The sequence below is a fragment of the Papio anubis genome, chromosome 16 (assembly GCF_008728515.1).
Source record: "Papio anubis isolate 15944 chromosome 16, Panubis1.0, whole genome shotgun sequence".
Classification (NCBI taxonomy): domain Eukaryota; kingdom Metazoa; phylum Chordata; class Mammalia; order Primates; family Cercopithecidae; genus Papio; species Papio anubis.
The window spans coordinates 41143288-41168789 of record NC_044991.1 but is presented as its reverse complement, the minus strand read 5'-3'; the positions used below and the strand labels follow the sequence as shown (position 1 = coordinate 41168789).

The following is a 25502-nucleotide window of genomic DNA, read 5'->3' as shown; positions in this document are numbered from 1 at the left end:
CAGGAATCAGTCTTCCATGCTAACACAAGCAACCAACTCACAGCCAATGAGACAGGAATAATAGAGGATAGATGCAGGAGAATAGAAAACCCCAGGCAGCAGTTTCACATGACTAGCAGAAGGAAACTATTGAAACAGCTGCAGAAGCTAGGGACTGATAAGACCCTAAAAAACCAGGGTGTGGGCCAAGCTGGCTAAAACCAACTGGACGCAACATGGCACTGGATTTGACCTAGGTTTCACATAGGACCTCATTATATGCTCGTGAGCATACTGGATCACACACCCACCAGTGCCATAAAGATGCAAGCCCCAAATCTTGCAGCATGACTCACTCTCTTGATATTCAAGTGCGTGTTCCCCTTTATTGAGTGTGTACTTTTTGCTTTGCTATAAATCTCAGTACTTTCACTATTTTCAGACTAATCTTGAATTCCTTCTCACCTAAGAATCTGGACACCAGCTGAGGTTGAGATCACACTAACATTTGGGGACCTCCTCCAGTCCATCAGTATCATCTGAATGCTCTTCTCGCAGTGGTACCAAAGTAGTGATCTGAAAAGGCAACTTTCCTGCCCTGCCATGCATTAGTAACCCACTAGGCCACTGAATATTCAGTGTCTAGCTTTCACGGAGGGTCCTGTGGTACATTTGTGATTTGCAAAGGTAACTATAGATGGCAGATTTTCAAAGGAGTTGTCTTTGCCAAATAAATACAATAAAGAAAATTCCATTTAAAAAAGGATACAACGGGACACAGGGAGAAAGTGAAAAGCAAAAAAAGATGGGTTTCTCCAATAACAGCCTTTCTTTTCTTCTCAAAGGAAGCTGGAATGCTTGAGGGCCAGCTGCAGAAAACTTTATTCAATTAAGCAAGTCTTTTCTTAGCATCTTTATGCTCATATCTGTGAGCAAAACCTTTGAATGGTGGTATAATTCTCTGCCCATAGGTGTTTTAATTAGCAGCACCTAGTTTAACTCTAAGCTCATAGCCACTCAACAAATAAGTTAAATGGTTGATTCAAAAGAATTGTATCACTTGGACTTAAAAGAACTCTCAGAAAAACTGATGCTTAAAGAGGTTAAGTAACCATCTCAAGGGCACATAGCTGGGAAGTTATGGAATTCCGATTTGAATGTGTTTAAGAAGTGCATGCTCTTTCTTCTGGTTGTGTAGATAGGACTAATAAGGGCACAATACCATGGTTAACAGCACAGGCTCAGGGGAGGGTTGGGGGTGGCAGACTCCATGGGTTTGAATTCTGGCTTTACAACTTAGTAACTCAGTGATCTTGGTAAGGAAAACAACCTAATCTCTTTGTGCCTTAGTTTTATCATAGGTAAAAAGAGGATAAGAAAAGTATCTACTTCAAAGCCTCATTTCAAGTATTTTGTTTGTTTTGTTTTGTTTTGTTTTTGTTTTTGAGACAGAGTCTCACCCTGTCACCCAAGCTGGAGTGCAGTGGCCTGATCTCGGCTCACTGTAAGCTCCGCCTCCTGGGTTCAAGCCATTCTCCTGCCTCAGCCTCCCGAGTAGCTGGGACTACAGGTGCCCACCACCACGCCCGGCTAATTTTTTGTATTTTTAGTGGAGACGGGGTTTCACTGTGTTAGCCAGGATGGTCTTGATCTCCTGACCTCGTGATCTGCTGGCCTCGGCCTCCCAAAGTTCTGGGATTACAGGTGTGAGCCACCACGCCTGGCCTAGAGTATTAAAGGAGTTAACATGTGTAAGGAACTAAAGCAGTGCCTGATATATAGTGAGCACTCAGTAGATCATTTTAGCTATTTTACGTGATTATTGGAGTTAGGGAATATATTTCATGCGGTAATAAAACCTTCAACTTACATTATAAGTTCTTATGTGCTGGATCTCTTGAAAATATAATGCACAATGAGAGCATAGAGGACAGTGACTGAAAATCATCACAATCTTCCTTTGCACAAGAATGATGCATTACCGTCATCTCCATCACCATCTCATTTTCATTATCTTCACCACCAACTTCCATTTCATAACACATTTGCTTCATGTCTCACTTACAGTCACAAACTTCTTTGATAGACAAGAAAGGGACCCATGTTGAGGTCTACATTCTCAAATCAGGTTAAGAGGGACAGAGATGCTTATTTCACTGTCTATGTGTTTATACCTGACTCTTTCAACCAGGGAGACAGTCTGACACGTAAAGAAAGCACGAGTCAAAGGTCAAATGCATCCACCTGCAGGTCTTGTCATTGACCACTTAGCATCCCATAATATCACTGAACCTCAGTTTGCTCATATGTAAAATAAAATTTAAAAGAAATAGAAAATGTAGGTAGCATGTCTAACTCAGATGGCTCTAGTCCGTTATTGTGACCCAACCATTTCTAATTTGGCACAAGTTGCAATAAAAGACAAGCATGATACTTACCTGTCAGGGCAAATACCATCATCACAAAGATGGTTTTCCCAGGGTGAGGCTTATCCATTGCACTCTGGGTGTACAAACTTCCGCAATTTCCCCAAATATGGGAAACTCGACTGCATCATTTGTTGTCATGGGAGACTGCATTTGCACTTTTCCCTAATTTTAAAAAAAGAAGACAAGGGCAATTCAGATAAGTAAAATAGAATTAATTAAATGCACGAAAGAGAGGAATAACCAAATACTTTGAGAGGTAAGCTAGTTCCTATAATTAGGCAATACGTACGACTCTGAGCCTCCTGGAAGTGAGGGCAAAAATGGAAATAAAAGGGTTTCCCAAAAAGGAAGAAGCACACCAATACTTCAAAAGAAATAAAGTCTAAACTGACAACAAATAACAAGGCATTTTTCTCATGTAAAACTTCTAACAGTAACATTGAGTGCCATGATAGATAGGTCTTCTGACATCAGTTTCATTTAAAAAATGAAGGCCACATTTTTTCTTGGATGCTTTAATAAGGAACTCGGATAACAACTGAGAGGTTAACATCAAAATCCATTTCAGTTCAAGTGATTCTGGAGAAGATTAGGCTGATATGGTCTCAGAATGATGTCTGGCAGTAATCAAACATAATACAAGTGCAGAATCAGGAAAGCATAACCACTCTGAGTGTTGTGGAATAAGAAATTTATTATAGGAATTCAACTTTACACAATTGTGGAAGGTGCTAGAGAGTAAGGGTCCAAAAACGGGAGTTGGAGAATCAGGGGAAAGTCATCAGCCAGACCTCCCAGAGCACTGACACCAATGGACAAGTCAGAGGTTCCAGGAGAAATTAGAAGCCAAGCATGCCTAACAACCAGAGTGGGCCCCTAGCAGGGCTGGTGGAGAAGTTTATGGAAGCTCTTGCCTCTTCACAGATAGTGCCTCTGTGAGTTTGCAGCCAAGAATCCAGTGATCAGCCTGGGGTTGCTCTTGGTCAACAGGGCTAGGAGTTAATAGGGAGAGCTGGACATGAGGTGGGGAGAGGCAGTGGTAAACCAGAACCCACCTCTGCACCTGTCTCTCTCTGCAAATGACAGCCATGACCTTCAGGCATTGAAGCTGTGTCCTCACATTGCTTCTCCAAACCACCACAAAGTTCTCTTTGGCCAACTGCAGTCTAGAAACACACAAAGAAAAGGATTCTGGCAAACTTAGTAACAGGCAAGGCAAGTGTTTCCTGAACAAAAACCATACAGAACTGCATTCCAGCCAGCGAAAAGGAAGAAAGAGAAAAAAATGGAGAAATAAACTAAGGGTGCCTTCCTCCTTTCTCATAGAATGGGTTTTGGAAGCTGCTCATGGCGTTTCTTTGCTCGTTTCAATGGCCAGCAGTTAGATCATTCCGTGGCCATATATCATCCTGGTTTTCAGGTAAAATTCCAGGACGTGGCAAAGAAGCCCCAAATAACTGGGTGCTTTAATGCGTGACCTAACCAAAACCTCTGGACTGCATTGAAACTGATTCACCTTCCATGGCCTGTCTGGATCTAGCCAATTCAAAAAATATACTTAAATAAAAGTGACTAACACAATGGCAACCCAGTCCAAAATGAGGCTTCTAATGAGAGGGTGATAATACTAAGTGGAGCTGAAATACTTGGTCTTCTAGTCAGTAATATGATTATGCTTATAATAATATGATAATTTTACTGAAGATTTACTCTATACAAGGCACTGTGTATGTTTTATCCTATTTAATTCTCACAATACTAAAAGGGTTCACAAAAGACTGTGTGGAGGCACCATAAGTTTAAAATCTTGCTCTAAGTCACACCTAGATTGCTAACAAGGACCAATTTGGGTCTTAAACTCTGACTTGTCTGACTCTATCACACCCACCCTCATTTTCCTTGTCTCCTCCCACACTGTTTAGAAAAGCATCCAACAGAGCAAAGTGCTTAGCATGAAAGAGAGGCATTATGCAAATTTTAACTCTTAAAGGTATTCACAATTTGCCCAACTATATCATCAATACTGGCTTTTACCTGGTGTGTAGCTGTAATGTGCAAGCTCTGTATTAACTCCATTCCGGAGATTATCTTAGAGTCCAAGATTGCTGCTCTGGCTCCAGCCATCAGCAGTAGCTCTCAGCTAATGCAGGTGACATCACCGTCCCCACTTCCTCACCGTTCCAGGGTTGCATAATAGTAAGATGAGTAATTTGTTTGGAGCTGCCACACACTTTGCTAATAACATCCTGAGTCTCAGAATTCATGTCAGTTTGCCTGTGAGGCTAAACACTTGAAGAGTGTTCCTCCTTCAGTCACATAAACCGTAAACCTAGTCCATGAGTTGGTCTTTCGGTCAGGATCTTATATACCTATTGATCTAGCCACTTAAAGTCATCTTTGTTAATATATTGTTCCTAACGCCACTGGGTAATTGAGGTCTTTGTTTTTCAATTGCTTATTTATTTATTATTTTAATTGATAAATTGAAATTTTAATTGACAAATTAAAATTGTATATATTTTAAATCATTTTTGAAATATGTGTCTATTGTGGAGTAACTAAATCTAGCTACTTAACAGATGCATTACCTCACAAAATTACCATTTTTCCATGAGTCAAGAGTGCTTAAAATCTACTCATTTAGCAATTTTCACAAAGGACATGAATAGATACTTTTCAAAAGAAAACATACATGCAGCCAACGAGCATATAAAAAAGCTCAATATCATTGATTGTTAGAGAAATGCAAGACAAAACCACAAAGAGATATTATGTCACACCAGTCAGAATGGCTATGATTACAGAATTTTTAAATAACAGATGCTGGTGAGGTTGTGGAGTAAAAGGAACACTTATACAACGTTGGTGGGAGTGTAAATCAGTTGAACCATTGTGGAAGACAGTGTGGCAATTCCTCAAAGACCGAAAAACAGAACTACCATTGGACCCAGTAATCTCATTACTGGGTATATACCCAAAGGAATATAAATCATTCTATCATAAAGACACATGCATGCGCATGTTAATTGCAGCACTATTCACAATAGCAAAAAAATGAAATCAACCTAAATGCCCATTAATGATAGACAGGACAAAGAAATGTGGTATATATACACCAAGGAATACATGCAGCCAAAAACAAAAACAAAAACAAACAAACAAACAAAACAAGATTATGTCCTTTGCAGGAACATGGATGGAGCTGCTGGAGGGAGCTGGAGGCCATTATCCTTAGCAAACGAATGCAGGAACAGAAATCCAAATGTCACATGTTCTCACTTACAAGTGGGAGCTAAAGAGAACACATGACACATAGAGGGGAACAACACACACTGGGACCTGTTGGAGGGTGGAGGGTGAGAGGAGGGAGAGGATCAGGAAACATAACTAATGGGTATTAGGCTTTATACCTATGTGATAAAATAATCTGTACAATGAACCCCCATGACACGAGTTTGCCTATATAACAAACTTGCACATGTACCCTTGAACTTAAAATAAAAGTTAAAAAAAGGATACAACATGATTAATTATAGTCACCATATTGTACAATAGGTTTCCTGAACTTATTCCTCCTGTCTAACTAAAATTTTGCACCTTAAGGTCTGTGTTTTATTGTTCATGTATTAGGCTCTGGTGAACGGGTAGAATTTTTTTTTTTTTTGAGATGGAGTCTTGCTGCGTTGCCCAGGCAGGAGTGCAATGGCACAATCCTGGCTCATTGCAACCTCCACCTCCTGGGTTCAAGTGATTCTCATCCCTCAGCCTCCTGAGTAGCTGGGATTACAGGCACGTGCCACCATGCCTGGCTAATTTTTGTTTTTTTAGTAGAGATGGGGTTTCACCATGTTGGTCAGGCTGGTCTTGAACTCCTGACCTAGTGATTCGCCCTCCTTGACCTTCCAAAGTACTGGGATTACAGCCATGAGCCACCACGCTCAGTCTAGAATTTTTTCCTGGTTGTGAAAGTATAGTCTCTTTTTCTACTAATGGGTTCAAACTACTAATGATCTGGTCTGAAGCAGGTTAAAAGACAGTCATAGTTTTTGTTTTGCATCCTCCATAGCACCATTATCCAAAAATTATGACCAAAATCATCAAAATACACCCTTAGCAAAGATTCCAAGAACTCCTAAAGACAGTTCAATTTTCAAAATAAAATCTATCAGATGCATTTTACTTTATTTTGTTTATGAGTAAAGAAGAATCTAATAAGTCAAATTTCTGGTAGGAGAGGGGCATCTGTTGGCTAAAAGCAACATGTATGTTAAGTCCATAGCCTGTGCCAGGTGCTCTGAACCTACCTTTGCTTTAAAACATCTGGTGAATATTTAAGGATGGCTACATCACAGGTTTGTTCTAGTTAGCCTCTGCTATATGAACAAACCGTCACAGAGATGGAATAATTCTATCTCTAGTCTTCCATGTTTTTTCCTTCTAGAATTTCACTAAACTATGCCATTTAATATTTATACCACACTATTTGAGTGTAGTCTGTGTATTATAAGTATTTATTTTGGGACCACGTTAAGGAAATTTCCATAGTTCCATTGTTGTGTGGTCAATTTATTGAAGATCATTAAAACCAATGTAACTAGAAAAGTCTTTTTATTTTTTATAACTAATTCACCTGCTTTCCTTAAAGAGTGCCTCCTACTAACTCCAGAGCAAAAGTACTCCTGAGTATCTTTATGGGTTTGATATGTAGGTTTGGGACTGGAAATTTGAGGGGGTCTTGAGTTCCATGTCTCAGTTAATGCAATTCTTTCCAGACTAGCCAATTAGTACACAGAAAGCCCAGCAATAAAGGCAAGTAAAAATGAGTAATCTCCAGAAACTTTCAGATGCCTTGGGGAGGATTAAGATTCCTCCAGGCCAAACACAATTAGGGTTTGGGACAACTCAATTCAGGTCCCAAGGACTTTAATAAAATCTTCTGATCTCTAGGTTCTTTATATATATGTATGTATATATATATACACACACACACGTGTATATATATGATATATTTATTATATATATATATTCATGCATGCATATTTAAAACCCAAAATAACCCTGTGGACCAGATAGCTCATGTATTATTTTTGAGAAAAACGTGAGTACCAAAAGGTTATACAGTTCATCTATCACCATTTTGATAAGGCCAACAATCTATGTCCCAAGATCCTTTAATATTCTTGTCACCAAAGCCAGGGACTTTTCCAAAATCAGAATATAAAGATAAGAGGTAGAATACAAGGTGACTTTCAAGTGCTTGCATTTCCAAGTGATGATGGTTGGAAATGTGATTGTAAGTCTGTACTGCGCTTTTTAATAACTTGATTGTGAAGCTGGAAAGACCATTCCTGCCTCTGCTTGGTGGTCTCATTAGATTACCATTCTCCTCAATTTGGGCAATTTATTCCAGTTTTCCTTTCCTATCTTCATACCATTCATTCCAATGCAGGGAAAGGATTTCAAAAACCACTGCAATGTTCCCATTAGTATTAACTCTTACACTTTAAATTTAAGATATTTAATATCAAAGCTGCAAAACTGCCAGATGGATAGATTTTTCTTATTGATTATACATTTAATAATTTTATGAGAAACTACATGTTTATTTCTGTCAAAAATGATTGCACTGAAGATAGCTTAAAGAAAAAAAAAAAAAAAGCCCAAATTCCACCACTCTGCAATACATTCATTCAAGTAACAAACTTGCACATGTACCCCTGAATCCATGAAAATAAAAAATAAAACATTTTTAAAGACCTATTTATTTGGTTAGTGTTGTTATAACAACAAAGTAAAACCTTATTTTTAAGTTGTGGTTTCTTCCACATGCAAAAAAATATATATATATATTCTTTGTTGTATAAGCTAATTTATTCCCATGCTATTCATTTTAATAATTTTTTCTCATACTTGGAGCAAATCATTACATAAAATATCATCTTTTTGCCCAGGATAAAGTAATAAAAGAATTAGAAGAAACTTAGCCCAAATTTTACACACAGGCATTTGTAGTATTTCCATCTTGTGAACTTCAGATTTATTTTCACCCTGGCCTCTTATTTTGAAATTGCTTCTCAGAGTCATCACATTTGTGCCTGTCTTCATGGTAAATTGTTTTTTGCATAGCAATATTCTCAGATCAATTGCCAGTGGTAGTAATGTTAGTATCAATCATGTACAAACACGTAATAGCTGGGAGACAAATGAGATTCACCTCCCCTTCTTCTTTTAGCTAGGTACAATTTGCTCCTCTGAAAGACGTCTTTACTACAAAGTAATTTCCTGGGAAGTCTGAAAACACATCAGTTAGGCACTAAGAATTCTTTCAGCCCACCTGATCTGCAGAGGCAGTAACGTTCATCTCTGTGAATTGGCCAGAACCATGGACAGATCCACCATACTACTGTACCAGATGGTGGTTCTGAGTGCTGTCATGGTTAAGGGTCCTGTAACCTTTATCCTGCCTTCCTAAGCCTTTATATTTTTTTCCTTCAGTAAGTCCTTCTCCTCTTCCTCCTCCTCCTTCTCCTCCTCCTCCTCTTCCACCTTTTCCTTTTTTGTAATTTCCTAGACTTTAGATGTTAGGATTTCCTGGTTGTTCACAGTCTGAATTCTGGTTGTTTGGCCCTGAGGACTTTTCCCAAAATTGCTCATTGATTTTGCAATTTTTTCCTTGCCTTTTCATATGATTTTCCTTTGTATTATTTCTTTTGCCCCAATGTATGTCACATTTTTGTTCCCCTAAGTTGTATTCTTTTGCTGTGTTAATGTTGGCTACTGTGTTCACCCAGCCAGCCTCTCAGAAGGCTATTTGTTTTCGTTATATTCCTCACAAATGCTATACTTAAATATGTCATAATTTGAATGTAAATATATCCCATGTGTAGTATGTGTCATATTTTACATAGGTGATATGTCGGTCAGGATGTCAGCATGAAAGAGCTGGTTTACACAGATGGAGTAATTGAGGAGAGTTTATTGAGGGACTACTTACAAATGTATGGAAGAATAAAGCAAATGAAGCATAGTGAAGCCCACGGGACTAGCAACAGACTTGAGTCATTATCCTGTTAGATCTAAAGAGACAGGGGAATGGTGAGGTTAGTGGAATCTGGAGAGGGCTTCCTGATGGGAGCTACAGCATTTGGGACAGGAATGAAGTTAATATGTAATGAGCCAGCAGGAAGGGAGCCTGGAAAATGAAAACCACGAGATGACTCTCCCACCCCACTCTCCAAGTTTTTAAACAGCACCTCTTGTTGGCTGAATCCAGTGGAAGACCATAAAGCAATGAATCTCACTGATGTGGTCCACAAAAGTCAATCTCCAGGCACAGCACACAGTGGAGAACCACGGAGAGGAGATCTGAAGGAAAAACAGAAATAACCAGACACATATAGTATGCATTGTTGGATCTACAAAATAATGTTGAAAAATTGAGGAGGCATTATAAACCCAGATCATGTTGTAGAACCCAATTTACCCATATTGACCTCTTGGTACTTCTAACAAGTGACTGATCTTCAGGGGTCTCTTGCTCAGTTACTTTGTCCTCTCTTGAAGATTAAAGCCAATTATTCATCATGAGATTCCTCACTCAATGCCACTCACCACTCAAAACATTAGACAAACATGAGTAGGTAATCATCATTGTCTAACACTAGCATAGCTTGGAAAAACCTTCAAGTGAATATATTCAGCCATACGTGAACAAGTAACATCATGTTCTACCAAAATTTTTTCCTTAGTTTATTCGATGATTTATAATAGCTTTCAAAACTCCCCTTGATTGAGGTTGAACATAACCCTTAAAATCTGAAAACAGCCACAGTGCTGTGGTTTTTGACGAATCACCTCAGCTAAAAGTCGCAAGCTCATGCTTCTTATTTATTCATCTGTTCTTGCCAAGGAAACTTGCCAGCTCCTCCTGGTGCATGTCTCCTGGGAAAAATGAGAGGAGAAATAATAAGGGCACCTTGAAGAAACAATGTAATTATACATAAAGTACTGTAGGCAATGATGAAAGTTGAGATGATTTTGCCATCTCATGTGGAACTAACAACAAGAGCCCTCCTTTCCCTGCCAGCAGAAAAAAGATATGAAGACACATTCTGGCATGGATATATATATTTTTAAACATTTACTTTTAATCACCATTTTAATCCTGGCATTTGTATACAACTAAATGGTAAAATGACTAACTGACTTCCCTCATGAAGGCTAAACCCATGATTTGGTATGTCACCCCCATATTCTGATAAGCTGAGTCAACCCATCATCAGCAAGTCACCAGATACAAATTAGTGACATGTTTATGCTGTTGGCTAATAGTTAACATTGCTGTTGGGCCCAAATGGACGAAAGGTCTTTCTTAACATCTACAAATAAATGACCAATGCATCAAATGTCACTCTCTCCACCTGGCATCTAGAGGATACGTTAGTATAACACCATACCGTTTACGACATTTTAGCTTTTTAGTTAACACCTTTCAATATACTCCTGATTCATAAATTGTCCCTCACTCTAATGCATTGTTCATTTTGATGAACAGATATTGCAATAGACATCTGTTTTTTTTTTTTAATCTGTCCAACATCCTCGCCCCTTTCTCTGGAAAATAGCTCCCATATTTTCCTCTAATAAAAATTTTTCCTTTCTTAGTCCACGTGGTTTAGCTTAGTCTAACGTCCCATGTCAGCTCTAGGAGAAGGCACAACACACAGGCCTGGCCAGGTAGCTGATTTCAATACTTGAACTCAATTGGGGAAAAATTGGTCACATGCTACAAGCCAAATTAATGAACTGCTATTCCAAAATGTTATAAACATTACAGGGGAAAAGAAAGTTTCCGTTGAGGTTAAGCCATCAAAGACGGTAATGGACCCTACAAGTGAAGATGGTGAAAGCTCTGCATCCAGCCATACCTGAATCTGTAGCCACCTCTGGACCCTTGAAGGATGTGAAACCGGAAATCTTCTTCATTGCTAAAGCCAGTTGGAGTTGTAGTTCTATCACCTATAACCAAAAGAAAGAATTCTGATTAATGCAAGCGGGAAACTACAATCTGGAATGTGTTCAAAAATCTAAGGATAGCATAACTGAATTCTGTTACCTATACTCAGCTCTGGGCTTCATACATTTGTATTACGGTTGAGTCTGAGCTGATCCAATTTTGAAAAAGATAAGTCTTACTTCTGTTGTCATCACATTGAACATTGCCATTTGTGTCAGATTCAGCCTCCAGCAATGCTTACTTAGCCATTCTTAAGAAAATATCCAAAAGCACACCCACTCTAATCCTCCAGAACTCTAGGTGGAGAGTGGTTCATTTTTCCATGCACAAATGAGATTATTAGAAGTTTTTTTCCTCAACATTTTGGAACAACAGTCCCCACATTTATTATAGATATTAATCTTAAAACTCAACTCTTTAAAATGGTTCCTGAGCCAGTTATTTCAATTACACTAACTTGTGAAAATATACTTTTTAATGAAAAATGTCTGTAGATGCTGGATCTTGCTTGGTATGTAGTTTAGATTACTGCTCAGTAAATATTCTCTTCCTTCACCCTCCCTATACACAGTGCTATGCTTGGCCATATGATTTGCTTTGGCCAATACATTAGTGAACATGATGCAATAAAAGCCTTATTAAGTGTTTTTGCATGGCTTGGCTGGGATTTTAAACTCCAGTATTAAGCCATAAGAAGAGCACGTCTTGGGTAGGTAGCTGCTACCACTTCAGCCTGGGCTACAGAAAAAAATACATGTGGAACAGACAAAAACCAAACACAGCCTGGAACGCAGTTGAACCAACCTGTAGCATGAAGTAAAGCTACTCAGTCAATCCCATTCTAGACCAACCAAACCACAGAAAACTATAATGTAAGAATAAAATACTTGTTGTAAGCTATTACAGTTGGGAAGATTTTTTCCACAGTACTGCAGGGGCACTATTTGACTGCTATACTTTGTATAAATGCACTTCCATGCTTCATGTGCTGTTGTATAGCCCACGCAGCCAGTATTCCTTAAAAGATAGGCCATGCACAAGAGAAGTGGGTCTCTGATCTAAACTATTGTCATTGAATGTCAGCCCTTAATTTGATCTCAGACACAGTCTAAGCAAATAATTCCCATCCCAATTTACGTTGAGACCAAGAGGATAAAATGACTTCCCTCAGGTCACTTGACTAAAATGACATAAAGCTGATGTCGAACAGAAGAATCTTTGTTTCCAGCCTCACGATCTTCCCACAATGCCACTCTAACCTCTCTTGGGCATTTATAGATAAATTCCTACTCTACTTTAACATCTGTTGCTTTGATAATGCTAGTTCCTCTACGGACTAGCTTATAGCAAAACACAGAACATAAAAACTAATGATATTGGACTTTTGCAAAGGTTTTCACTACCAGAGAAGGGAGGTAATGCTAATTTGTCTATTCCTTGTCCTCAGAAGTAGGCAAAAAGTAGCTTTGGCCAAGACTGCTTCCATTTCCTTGAAAGTCTGCATTCTGAAAGTCTGAGTTCATTTTTTTACATCTATGCTAATAATTATTTAGAGAATATACTCCTATTTTCATCTTTTTGAATGTGTTCTATTAAATACATTATTTTTAGAAGAAAAAATAACTATTGGGTACTAGTTTTAATACCTTGATGATGAAATATTCTGTACAGCAAACCCCCATGACACTAGTTTACTTATACAACAAACTTTCACGTGTACCCCAAACCTGAAATAGAAGTTAAAGTAAAATACAAACAATAATTGAAAATAATCTGTATAGCAAAATGAAATGAGACCCGTAGATTGTTTAAACCAGAAGTCATAAACTCAGATGACTTTAGGGTGACAAAAAGTCTCTATAGCAAAATGAGCTGAGACACTGTAGATTGTTTAAACTAGAAGTCATAAACTCAGATGACTTTAGGGTGAGAAAAGTAAAACACGTGAGTCAGGAGGTAGGATGAGGATTCTTGTGAACTGAGCACATCAGGTCCTGTTACATGGGGTGGGGAGAACAATAACTACCAACTCTAGCTAATTGTGACCAGGTTGCCAAATCTTTGGTTATTCCAAAAGAAGTCACATCTCTGAATTTTTAGGGGAAATAATAAATTTTTAAAGGATTGTGACTATTTTTTTGACACTACATTTCATATAAAACATACCTGTGAACTGGGTGTCACTGGTATGTAACTTCTGGCATAAACTAATGTACAGTGAATAGCACTGCAACAAGCATGGATGTTCAGACGTCTCTTCAACATACTGATTTCATTTTCTTTGAATATATATACCCAGTAATTGGATTGCTGGATCACAGGGACGTTCTATTTTTAATATTTTGGGGAAAGTCCATACTGTTTTCCATAATAGTTGTACTAATTTACGTTCTTACCAACAATGTATATGAGTACTCATTTCTCTACATCCTTACCAGCAATTATTTTTTGTCTTTTTGATATTTACCCTTCTAGCTGGGATAAGGTGATATTTTATCATGGTTTTAATTTGCATTTGTGTGATGTTAGTGATGTTGAGCATTTTTTCATACTCTGTTGGCCATGTGTATGTCTTCTTTTGAGAAATGTGTGTTCAGTCCTTTTGTCCATTTATAGTTTATTTGATTTTTTGCTACTGAGTTGAGTTCTTTATATATTCAGAATACTAACCCTTTGTCAGACACATAGTTTGAAAATATTTACTCCCATTCTGTAGGTTGTTTCTTCACTCTACTTATTGCTTCTTTTGCTGTGCAGAAGCTTTTTAGTTCAATGTAATTTCTTTTGTCTGTTTTTGCTTTTGTTGCCTGTGCTTTTGAGCTTTTATTCAAAAAATTCTTGTCTAGCCCAATTTTAAGATGCATTCCACCTATATTTTCTTCTAGTAGTTTCATAGTTTCAGGTCTTACATTTACGTCTTTAATACATTTTTTTTAGATGCTGAGAGATTGGAGACTAGTTTCATTCTTCTGCATGCGGATATCCAGTTTTACCAGCATCATTTATTAAAGAAACTATCCTTTCCCCAAAGTGTGCTCTTGGCGCCTTTATCAAAAATGATTTGGCTTTAAATGCATGAATTTATTTCTAGGTTCTGTATTCTGTTCCATTGGTCTATGTGTCTGTTTTATGTCCATCAACAGGTTAGTGGACAAATGGTTAGTGCTATCAGTCATGTAATGAATACTAACCAACAATAAAAAAGAATAAAATACTGTTACACATTACAACATGGATAAATTTCAAAACAACTGTGCTGGGTGACAGAATCTCGACAAAAAACAAGTACACATTATGTTATTCCCTTTATATAACATTCAAGAAATATGCAACCTCATCTATGGTGGTATAAAGCAGAGCAGTGGTGGACTGAGGATGGGTGGTATGAAGGGGTGGGAGAAGTGTGGGAGGGAGGCATAGGAAAGTGGCATGAGAAATCTTTTGGAGAAGATGGATATATTCATTATCTTGATTGCAGGGATTATTTCACAGATGCATACATATATCAAAACTAGTCACATTGCAAAACTAGTCAAACTTAAGTTTAATATATGTTAATTATACCTTAACAAAGCTGTTTTGAAAAATTAAAAAGAAATTAGTGCATAGTGAATGTGTTATTAGAAATTCAAAATAATCTAACTAGGTCCTATATTAATTATAATATCTGGATTATAGGATTTTAAAAGAGAAAATAAATCTACAAACTAGAATTGAGTGACTAATTCTAGAAATACCTGTTTGTAGGGATGTACTTTTTGGTTCACTCCAGTATCATAAGACAATAAACTAGATATCGTATAGTGAAATTCCCTAAAAATAAACAATGCCATGTTTTGCCAAAACATCTCTGAAAGGATAGAATATTTTCAGAAGAGTGGAAAATGTCTGAGAGCACAGCCATACATTTATAATCCTTCCTCCAGCATATTAAGTAACACTATACATCAATTTATCTACTCGAGGTAGGTCATTCAAACTGATACTAAATAGTGTATAATTATCCAAAGCATTCAGATCAAAGTAAGGACTTTCCTAGAATCTTATGTTTCGTTATAATGGGCAGAGTTTACTTTATAAAATTAGTGTATATTTTTGAATGTGTTAAATTTTATTTTACATATAAAATTTTTATCTTTTAGAATTCCTGTTTACATTTGCTAACAAGCCATATACTTTGTTCTGTTTGAATTATTTCTGAGTTATAAGTAGTTAGAGAAATACCAAAAAAAAAAAACTCCTTGTTGCAGATAATTTCCATAATTATTTAAAAAGTAAATTGAGAACGATTTACTATGTTTTTTTAAAAACCATGAAAAAGGAAGGAGAAATAACACAAGGTAGAGAATTCATGAATAGGTAATCACTTTCTACAGACAATAAGCAATGTTCCAATAAACCCTGAGAAATAACTAATTAATTTTCCAAGTGAGCAAACATTATTCTGTAGTCCCGTAGACCTGAAAAGGAATCTAAAGATAGTGAATAGCAATGTGTTCCTAATTTTCAAAAGAAGATTAAAAGGGCCCTTGGTCCTCATTGTTTAGCTACTTCAAATCCTATCAAAATAATAGAACTTGAATTAGCAAAAGAAGCAAATATTCACTGTCCTGGAAAATAAGGAAGCAAGAAGTAGCTTTTGTTTATGAAGAGTTGATTGGTCTGAATAAATTTGATGACTTTTTGATGAAATCACAAAAGAAATACATCCCAAAGCACTGTAGATTCAATGCTTTGATGATAATAAACACTTGAAGCCATATGAATTCTCTTCACTATATTAATTTAAGATGCTTAAATAATAAAAGTCAGATGAGAATTTTCAACTGAAGGAAAAACAGAGATAGGTTATTTAAGGAAAAGATACAAGTTGGCAAAAGCCATAGGAATTGGAGGTAGGACCAACTGAATCACAGTGATTTAGAAGTGGGTTTATACTGAAAAACTAAAATTTCCCAAGTACCTGAATTTTTAGTTATAGCAAATGTGAGAGTATATGTAAATACTAGAGGAAAATGAGGTGAGATCTTGGAAAACACGAATTGTCCAGAGGAAAAAAAAAGACTTGATCAATGCTGAGTTCAAAATTGGGCAGAAATCTGTAAAGTGGTAACGATATTTCGGAAAGTCTGCATATGGGTTGGAATGGAGGGAACAGACAAGGCAGGGTCTTTAGGAATAATCCATTGAAAGAGTTGACAGTTGATATGGTTTGGCTCTGTGTTCCCACCCAAATCTCATCTTGAATTATACTCCCATAATTCCCACATGTTGTGGGAGGGACCAAGTGGGAGATAATTGAATCATGGGGGCAGTTTCTCCATACTGTTCTAGTGATAATGAATATATCTCACAAGATCTGATGTTTATTATGAGGAGGGGTTTTCCTGCACAAGCTCTCTTTTTTTGCCTGTCACCATCCATGTAAGACCTGACTTGCTGCTCCTTGCTTTCTGCCATGATTGTGAAGCCTTCCTAGCCACATGGAACTGTAAGTCCAATAAACCTCTTTCTTTTGTAAATTGCCCAGTCTCAGGTATGTCTTTATCAGCAATATGAAAACAAACTAATACAACAGTACAATATGACAGTAGAGAATTGTTCCTACCCAATTAATGTATCATTACTGCATTTAAAATGTTTGCAATGAATGCAGCAAAAATGTCAAAGCCCAACCTGATTATTAACAAGGTTGTATTTTAAATTGTGATTTTCAGTGATATATACCCTATTTCTCTCCAGGTTACACACCCCACACAATTGAAGAGAAATCAACAGAAAAATTAGATCTTTCTCCAGTAGCCCAAAGAGTATTCAAAGGTTTGGGGGACTCTCCTAGGGCTGCTTCTGTCTTGCTCTGTATCCCCAGTGGTAGGTTTTCCTTGGCCTGATGCTCTATGAACCCAAAGTTCTCCTTTTAGAAGTACATCTAAATGCGAGTATCTCAATCATGCCTCAGGTGGTTTCATTTTTTTTTTTTTTTAATCACCCAAGATCTCTTGATTTCTAGTATGAAGCCATAATATGGGAATGTTCTAGTCTTATTTTGCAGGACAACATCTTCAAAGAGACTATAGGGGTCTGTGGCACATCTGAGCCAGAACCAAACACCTGATGTCATTGTTACAGATATAAAAGTAAAGAAATGAAAAGAAGCTCCAGGTATTGATGATTTTTATATCTTATACTGTCAATCTGTTTGTGTCTGTTATTACTTTTTCAAGTACACAAAACTGATAAATATGACACCATTTGGGGGAGGTTACACAAAAATAAGTATGCCTGTTGGCCACAATATGTTATTAAATAGTATTGTGGTCCTTAGCATTTCTCAAATTATTGATGATGCTTCCTACATTACAGCATATGTTTTCACAACTCTTTGAAATTATAGACTTTTGGCTGTGAGGTATCTAATCCAACAGTCTCTTTTTACAGATAGAAAGACAGAGGCTTTGAGAGGTGCAATAGGTTGGCCCACAGCCAGGTGGTATACATACCTAGTACTAGCAGAGCCTGCAATAGGGCTCCTGGCAACTGGCTTCTAGGTCCATCCTCAAAATGTGCTGCTGCCATTCTCTCTACTGTTCACCTTGACTATTGTTACTGGCAAAAGGAGTTTGAAAAATAGTTGTCTAAAAGAGCAATTTGTGTGCACATATGGGTGTGTATTAGCATTTCAAATAACAATCATCAATAGATATCCAAGGGATAAATACATTTCCTCTTCCACTTGCTTACTACATGCTTGTGTACTGAAAATTTAATATTTGAATAACCAAAAAAAAATTATCTTTCCATTTGCTACTCTGTCCTGACAATATTACAATGAGCTGTATTTTATGTAAACCACTAAAGATGACTTATTTTAATTAGTCATTCAGGTTTTATATCATTTGTGGCCAATGTTACACAGTTTAAGTTATTTAAAATATAGCTATATGAGATTCAACATTTACCAGCATTTCATATTTGGAAACTATTTAAGAAATGAAGTGGCCGGGTGCAGTGGCTCATGTCTGTAATCCCAGGACTTTGGGAGGCCAAGAGGGGTGGATCACAAGATCAGGAGATAGAGACCATCCTGGCTAACACGGTGAAACCCAGTCTCTACTAAAAATACAAAAAATTAGCCGAGTGTCATGGTACACGCCTGTAGTCCCAGCTCCTTGGGAAGCTGAGGCAGGAGAATCGCTTGAACCCAGGAGGCAGAGGTTGCAATGAGCCGAGATCAGGCCACTTCACTCCAGCCTGGGCGACAGACCAAGACTCCATCTCAAAAAAAAACAAAGAAAAAGAAAAAAAGAAAAGGAAGGAAGGAAGGAAGGAAGGAAGGAAGGAAGGAAGGAAGAAAAAGAAAGAAAGAAAGAAAGAAAGAAAGAAAGAAAGAAAGAAAGAAAGAAAGAAAGAAAGAAAGAAAGAAAAGAAATGAAGTATGGAACTGTGGTTTCAGAAATAAATTAATAAATATCTCTAGAAAGATGATAATTTTATGTGCATCTTCAAAGAGATCTGGCTACATTAGCAGCACTATTTCCCAACACCCATCATCTTCTAAATTGATTTAGTTGATGCTCTTCGGATCTACTTTCTAAGGACTTAAATTTTTATCTCTGTTGAAGCTTTTGAAATGCTCTCCATGATTGTGAATCTGTCTAATGTAGTTTTCACACTTGGTGCCATTTTTTTCAAATGACAACACAAAGCAGAAAGAACCATGTGGTATTGTTTCATACCAACCTGGCACTTTGATGCAAAATATGGACGAACTGTAAGAAAAAGAGGGAGAGGAAGAGCTGAGGGTCTCTGAATAAGAAAACCTTGTGTTATAGTCAAACAGAGGGATTATGAGAGGGTAAGCTGTTAAACAAGATAGAGTGATAGAAAGGGGGAACACGGGCAGAGATGAGCCTCCGAGCCGTAGTGAGAAGAGGGGCCCAGAGCTGATCTGTTTCCTTTTATTAATACTTTTCCAGAAACCTTGCCTCCACCATGGCCCTAAGTCCTAACAGATAGCTTAATTTTTTTAGAGGAATTCAAATAACAATCATAAATAATGTCATACAGACTTCTAATGTTTTAATAAAAACCTTCAGCAATGCCCACATTTTTGACAGTTTTTTAAAGGGCTCTGAGGGAGCCAACTATGTCAGCAAACAGACCTGCTCAGAAGACAGGGTGGCCCATGGCATTCAAAGTGTATTCATTTCTACCAATAGTGCTTTTCTTGCGTAGATTCTGACTTGCGTAGATTTGGACTTCATGCTAAAATAAAAAGAGAGGAATCTGTGTATACATGAGAATGTGTGCGTAACGTGTCGATGGTATAAATGGTCTCTTCCTTTCTCTCTGGATTGCATGCACTTAAGCCCCTAAGAAAAGATCTCTTACCTCTTATCCAAGTAAAGCAGGATTTTGAGCTCTGAAGCTAAATGATACAATGAGATCAGTGTAAATATTCTTTAACACAACAATATTTAAGTTGCTTTAAAGCAGCCGTCCTCATTTTGTTACATACAGAAGGTACGTGCTTCCTCCTCTGAGGCAAGAAGCGGAGTCCGTCGTCAGCAGTTAGCAGAGTCCAGAGCGAGTGCACGTTTCTTAACTGGATAACTTAGTTGCCCCCGCCCCACGTCGCCTCCAGCAGAAGACGCTCAGCGGGCGACTTGGCCCGGCGCCTGGGATCGTGGCTATGCCTTCCCCAACTCGCACTCTCGCTGTCCTTTTGCAGTGGAACGTCCCCAAGTCTGTGAATGCACCTCCCGGCGAGTCCACCCCGGCCGCGTCTCTCCTGAAGGCAGATCTTGGAGGTGCAGCCAGGACTCCTAGAGGAGCCTCCTCCAGTCACCATCGCGGGTGGGGCGAGCCCGGTCTCCGGCTAAGCTTCCCAGCCGCTTCGCTCCGGACCTGCCTGGAGCCTACAAAAAAAACAAGGGCTCCTCCTTGCACTCTCGCACCCCATGGATCACCCCTAGAAGGTGCTTTCCCCAACCCTCCTGGTGCCAAGGAGAGCAAACCTCCCCGGGGATTTTCCCAAAGTGGTGGGAGGAGGGTTAATATTTGCTTTGTTATTGGGATAAGGGGAGGCAAGTATGCCTTGAGAGTGTGTGTGTGTGTGTGTGTGTGTGTGTGTGTGTGTGTGTGTGTGTATGAGAGAGAGAGAGAAAGAGACAGAGAGAGAGAGAGAGGTGTTTTGCAGCGGGAAACAAGCAGGAAGAGGTACAGAGGCCGGCGCCCCAGCTCCCTTCGGGGCCTCCGAGAGCGGCACACACCGTAATTCCCTTCCCAGAGCCTACAGATTCCCACAAACAATGACATCACTCCGCCGCCGCTGGCCTGATTACAGCTGGGGGGATTTTCCTGGGCGCGCGGCGGGCCAGGCTGAGATGGGGGAGCTCTCCAGTGCTGAAAGGGGCGGGGGCGCGGGCTCGCGGCGCTGCGCCCCCAGAAGGCGGAGGCGGCCGGGCCGGGCCGGGCCGGGCCTGGGGAGGGCGGGGGCGGGCCCGGGGCGGCCCAGGGCGGGGCCCGCCGCTTCCCCCGCCCTCATTGGCCGCTGGCGGACTCACGTCACCCGAGCTGGTGCTCTCCTCCAGCCCCTGGGGAATTGGAGCTGAGGAGGAGCTGAAAATGCAGATTTAGCATCAAGCACAGACCTACACTCGCTCTTTCTCTCCGGTACACACAGCTCCCCACATTCGCACCCCTGCCCGCGCGCCGGGCCGCCTGACTGCACGGCTTCCCCTCTAGCCAGATGCTGGAGAACACACACTGATTTGCTGCTTTCCAAGACCCTATTCAGTCTCTTTCTCTACAAAGATTTTTTTTAAAACTATATATATATTTTTTTTTTTTTTTTTTTGCACCCTCCCTCCGAGTCCCCTGCTCCGCCAGCCTGCGCGCCTCCTAGCACCACTTTTCACTCCCAAAGAAGGATGAAGGGTGGTTGTGTCTCCCAGTGGAAGGCGGCCGCCGGGTTCCTCTTCTGTGTCATGGTTTTTGCATCTGCTGAGCGACCGGTCTTCACGAATCATTTTCTTGTGGAGTTGCATAAAGGGGGAGAGGACGAAGCTCGCCAAGTTGCAGCAGAACACGGCTTTGGAGTCCGAAAGGTAAGCTCTCCCATGCATTTCGCATGTTGTTTCAAAACGGGGGGCAGCCCTGCGCAATCTCATTGCAGATTTGCAAGTTTTCTCTCTTTCTCATGCGATTCAGATATTCTGCCATGGGCTCTTTAACACGATATTGCCTCCGGTGATCTTTCACCGGTTATGTAATTAAAATGTCCTTCATCTGTACTAGTAAGGTCATCAAAATAATTTATTGCTCTATGACTTGATGGCGAAAATAGGATAACACCTTTCAAAGGATACCATGCTCCCGGGATGCTGTCCGAGGTACCAAGTTCTCGAGGTTGTCTGGGGATGGAGGGATGAAGCCCTGAATAGCTGATCCTGGCGTTGGCTGCTTGGCCAGGGACGTCTCCCCCACCCCCATCCCCTGGAGAAAGAATAGTTTCCTACAGACGGGTCTGGAAGCTTGGATATTGCAATTCACCTAGGTGCTTCTCCAACCCCGCGCCGGAGGACTTCCCTCCCAGTGACTTCGGTCCCTGCTCCTCTCCGAGAACAACGGCTTCCTGACTCTCGGAGATTTGGAAACATAAACTGGTCTCCAAAATCGGGGGGGGGGGGGACTTCTGCGCCCTCACCCCCGCCCACGACCGCCCAACCCTGGAGCGCACTTCTGGTTGGCTCCCTAGTTCTCAACTCCTGGTTACAGGAGCTGGAGAGGTGGATTTTGAGGGGGATTCCCTACTGAGAAGTCGAGATGGCCTCTCCTGATGCGTGGGCGGCCAGCCTGGCTTTCCCACTAGAGCGTGGGGATCCCCATTCCAAGAAGTTGTCAGAGTTTGACAGTTTGGGCATATAGGTGAGCCTCTCAGCTTTGGACACCTTGGGTCTCCTTTGGAGACTCGAGGGTACCCATCCTGGGAGGACAGAGGAGAGAAGCGCGCTGGATGGGGGCTGTGGCTGACCTGCGTGTGTCTCCTGCAAAAGATGTATCAGGGATCTCCAGTGTCCTTAGGGGACCTGGCGCAGGCTGGGGTGGAGTGTGGGTGCAGAGAGAAGCTGGGGCTAGGGGAACCCAGAGGACAGAGATGTGGCTATCAGAGGGCTGGGTGGAGGTCAGTGAGATTTCAGGCTCCATCTCGCTCCTGATCCCAGGAAGAGAGGGGCGTGAGATGAGCGGTGGGTGCTTTTGGTTATTAGTTTTGCCTTGAAGGACCGCGCAGAACGAAGCTCTTATTAGTCTCTTCTGTCTTGACTTCCCAAGCCTCCCGCCTCTCTCCCAGCCACCGCCAGAGCTCCTTCAGGTGTGGGGGGCTCTCCCTCCTCCTAAGGGCGTAGGCAGCACCGGGATTTCTACCCCAAGTGGGTCTGGCGACGAGTTTGACAGAGGTCTGGGAAGAGTCTCCGGGTCCGCCGGTGGCGCGCGGGCGGGTCTTGCGGAAAGGAACTTGTTGCTCCGGGAAGCGTGGGTGGAGCAGGGGAAAGAAGGCGCCGGCGGAGGGAGCACCCCGTTGTGGTTTTGGCCCAGGGCCTGCCGGCTGTTTTGAGAGACACCAACACAATAAAGAAGCCGACCTTCCTTCTTCACACCCCCCTCCCCTACCGCAAACTTGGCAAGACCCAGGACCCAAAGGCCATTATAAAATATAATAGTGATTATTATTAGTTATACGGAACCTTATGTGCCGGAGTCCTTACATACATTTTTACTTAATCTCAACATCTCTTGAGGAGGCTACTATTATTATTGAGCCTGTGGCCCCGTTGAGGAAACTGGTTCAGACAGGGGTGTGAGATAAAAACAGGCAAGGGCTTCAATCCAGATCTTTCAGAAGTGAACCCATGCTCTTTACTCCTTCGTACCCACCCAAGCAAGCTAGGTGATTTCAGGGGATGTGGGGCATTCAGATAAGGTGAAAAGGGGTTTTAATTCTTGAGTGTGATCTTGCTACAGAAACCTGTGGCTCCCTCCCCCTCCCCCACACCTTTTCATGGGTGCAGGGGAGTGGGAGGGAGCCACAGGTTTCTGAAAACCATTGCTGTCAGTGGCTTTCTCTTCTCTTTGCTGCCCCTTTGAAAATGTGCCCTTAGGATGAGAGATCAGATAACTAGGCCTCTTGGTCCTTCATTCTTTCTTGGAGAGGAGCCCACTGATTTTGCATCACAACCTGAAACCTGCAGTTCCCATCTGAGAGACTGACCTCTCTCCTTACCTCTCCATAACCTCTCAGGTAGCACCCCTCAACCAAATCCAGTGATTTTTTTTTTCTCTGTTACACATTTAAGTAACAGGGACTGCATGGTGCACCATCTGCCTAGAATAAACCTCCTTTTGGATCCATGTGTTGCCCATTCTTCAAGACCCAAATTCAAATCTTTCCTGATGCTACAGACCACAGAGAGCTTTCCCTCCTCCAAATTTTTATGTGACTGATAGGCGAAAACTGCACAACATAAGCTAATAACTGCCATCACTTGTCTTCATTATTTCATGATGTAAGTAAATATGGGTGTAGGTGTTGTATTTCTACTGAAAAGGTAACTATTCAGGGGTAATACCTCCTATATTTCTCATTTCCTCCCTGTAACCAGCACATTACTGTGTTGCCAGCCTTGAAGGAAACTTCCTTGGCTGTATTTATTACTCCAGGTTTCCCAGACAATTTCCTATCTTGCTTTCATCACACTGTTATGTACTTCTGCCAACATTTGTTATTGTGCATCTTAGAGGCCCATATGTCCTTCTCCTTCCTTGCTCTGACACTTAGCATGCCTCCCAACTCCCTACTGCTCCCTACTCTGAGGCTCAGTGTCAGACACAAAAGATTCTCAGTGATTATTTATTCATCCATATGAAGGGTCAGCAATGGAGACTACAAGAACCTGCTTTTTTATTAAATTATCTCATTCTAACCTCACAAATCTATGAAAGAAACTACTGGCATCAGCTGTAATTCTCAGATGAAAACCTTAAGGCTTTGAGAAGTTAAGTCCCTGCTTATATCTGAGAAGTAAAAGAACTCAGAATTAAAACCAAATTTGCTTGACTGAAAAATAATTGCTTTTCTATATCATGCTCCCTCCAGGAAGTCTTCCCTGACTGCCAAGAACTCTTCCCTTGAGACACAATTTTAGAGTTCTGATATTTTTCCTTTTCTTTTTACTTTTTTTATATTTATCGTTCATTTGCTATTAACACATGAACATATGTCATTAACTAATGGGTACGTGTATTTACATCTTCAGGTAGACTATAAATATTCCAACAGGAGAAATGATGTGCTATATCTTTATATAGTCTCCATATCTAGCATGGTGGCCTGTGTATGAATATTTAATTATTTGTCAGTTATTTGATTGATTCTTATAAGACCATGAACAAACATTTATGTTTCCTCTCTAAAATGAAATAACACCTATAACTTTACCTCTGAAAGGGTTATGGGGATTAAAGCTTTCTATTTTATCGTGACCTGGCCCTGGCCCAAAGACCTATGTCCATCAGAGAAGACACTTATGTCTAGGAGAGTGAAAGAGCTTACAGTAATGACAAAGGCATTATTCCAAAGGCTGCCTTAAAATTCTCAATATGCTACTAATTTTAATTCATTTGCAACAGAAATTATTCATTGAAGCAATCTGTTGAAGATTAACCAAAAATCAAGTTAGAGTTAGGGTTTAAAAAGAACCTGATATTATCCTAGGGGTTTCATTTTCTTATGGTGTGTTTTATGTTTTATCCACAGCGGACAGATGCTGAAATGATTACACAAGTAAAATCATGTGACCATTTTTATAACGTGCGAGAATCTTTTTAATTTTAAAACAACCTAATAATCATTATGCTGCCAGGTAGTAAAAAAATTAATAAATTTCTGGTCACTTCACTTTTATTGAAGTTTAATTTAGGAAAGAACACAGCTTAGGGAATTTTCACAAACTGAGCACACATGTGTAACCAGCACCCAAATCAAGAAACAAAATATTACCAGTATACCTAAGTTCCTT

The 25502-nt window shown here is 40.1% G+C and overlaps 1 protein-coding gene, 1 long non-coding RNA gene and 1 other non-coding gene across 4 annotated transcripts in view; 2 read left to right on the top strand and 1 right to left on the bottom strand.

Moving 5' to 3' along the window:
- Nucleotides 1-1624: 1624 nt before the first annotated feature.
- Nucleotides 1625-20890, bottom strand: LOC103888137. 2 transcript variants are annotated; one of them, XR_001892052.3, is made up of 7 exons: nt 19816-20890; nt 19587-19689; nt 11336-11426; nt 10263-10349; nt 9662-9773; nt 3464-3574; nt 1625-2570 (listed from the first exon to the last, which is right to left on the bottom strand). It is a non-coding gene; the product is annotated as an uncharacterized LOC103888137 (long non-coding RNA). The 2 variants fall into 2 exon arrangements; XR_652533.4 differs by lacking the exons at nt 1625-2570; nt 3464-3574 and adding an exon at nt 6263-9484.
- On the top strand, nt 2410-2573 carry LOC116270918. The gene has a single exon (XR_004179221.1). It is a non-coding gene; the product is annotated as a U1 spliceosomal RNA (small nuclear RNA).
- A 365-nt stretch (nt 20891-21255) lies between the features above and the next one.
- Nucleotides 21256-25502, top strand: part of PCSK2 (proprotein convertase subtilisin/kexin type 2) — a 260345-nt gene continuing 256098 nt past the window's right edge. The window contains exon 1 of the mRNA XM_003905097.4: nt 21256-21533. Within this exon, the coding sequence (XP_003905146.1) occupies nt 21357-21533 (177 nt within the window). The 5' untranslated portion in view covers nt 21256-21356. The remainder of the gene's footprint in view (nt 21534-25502) is intronic.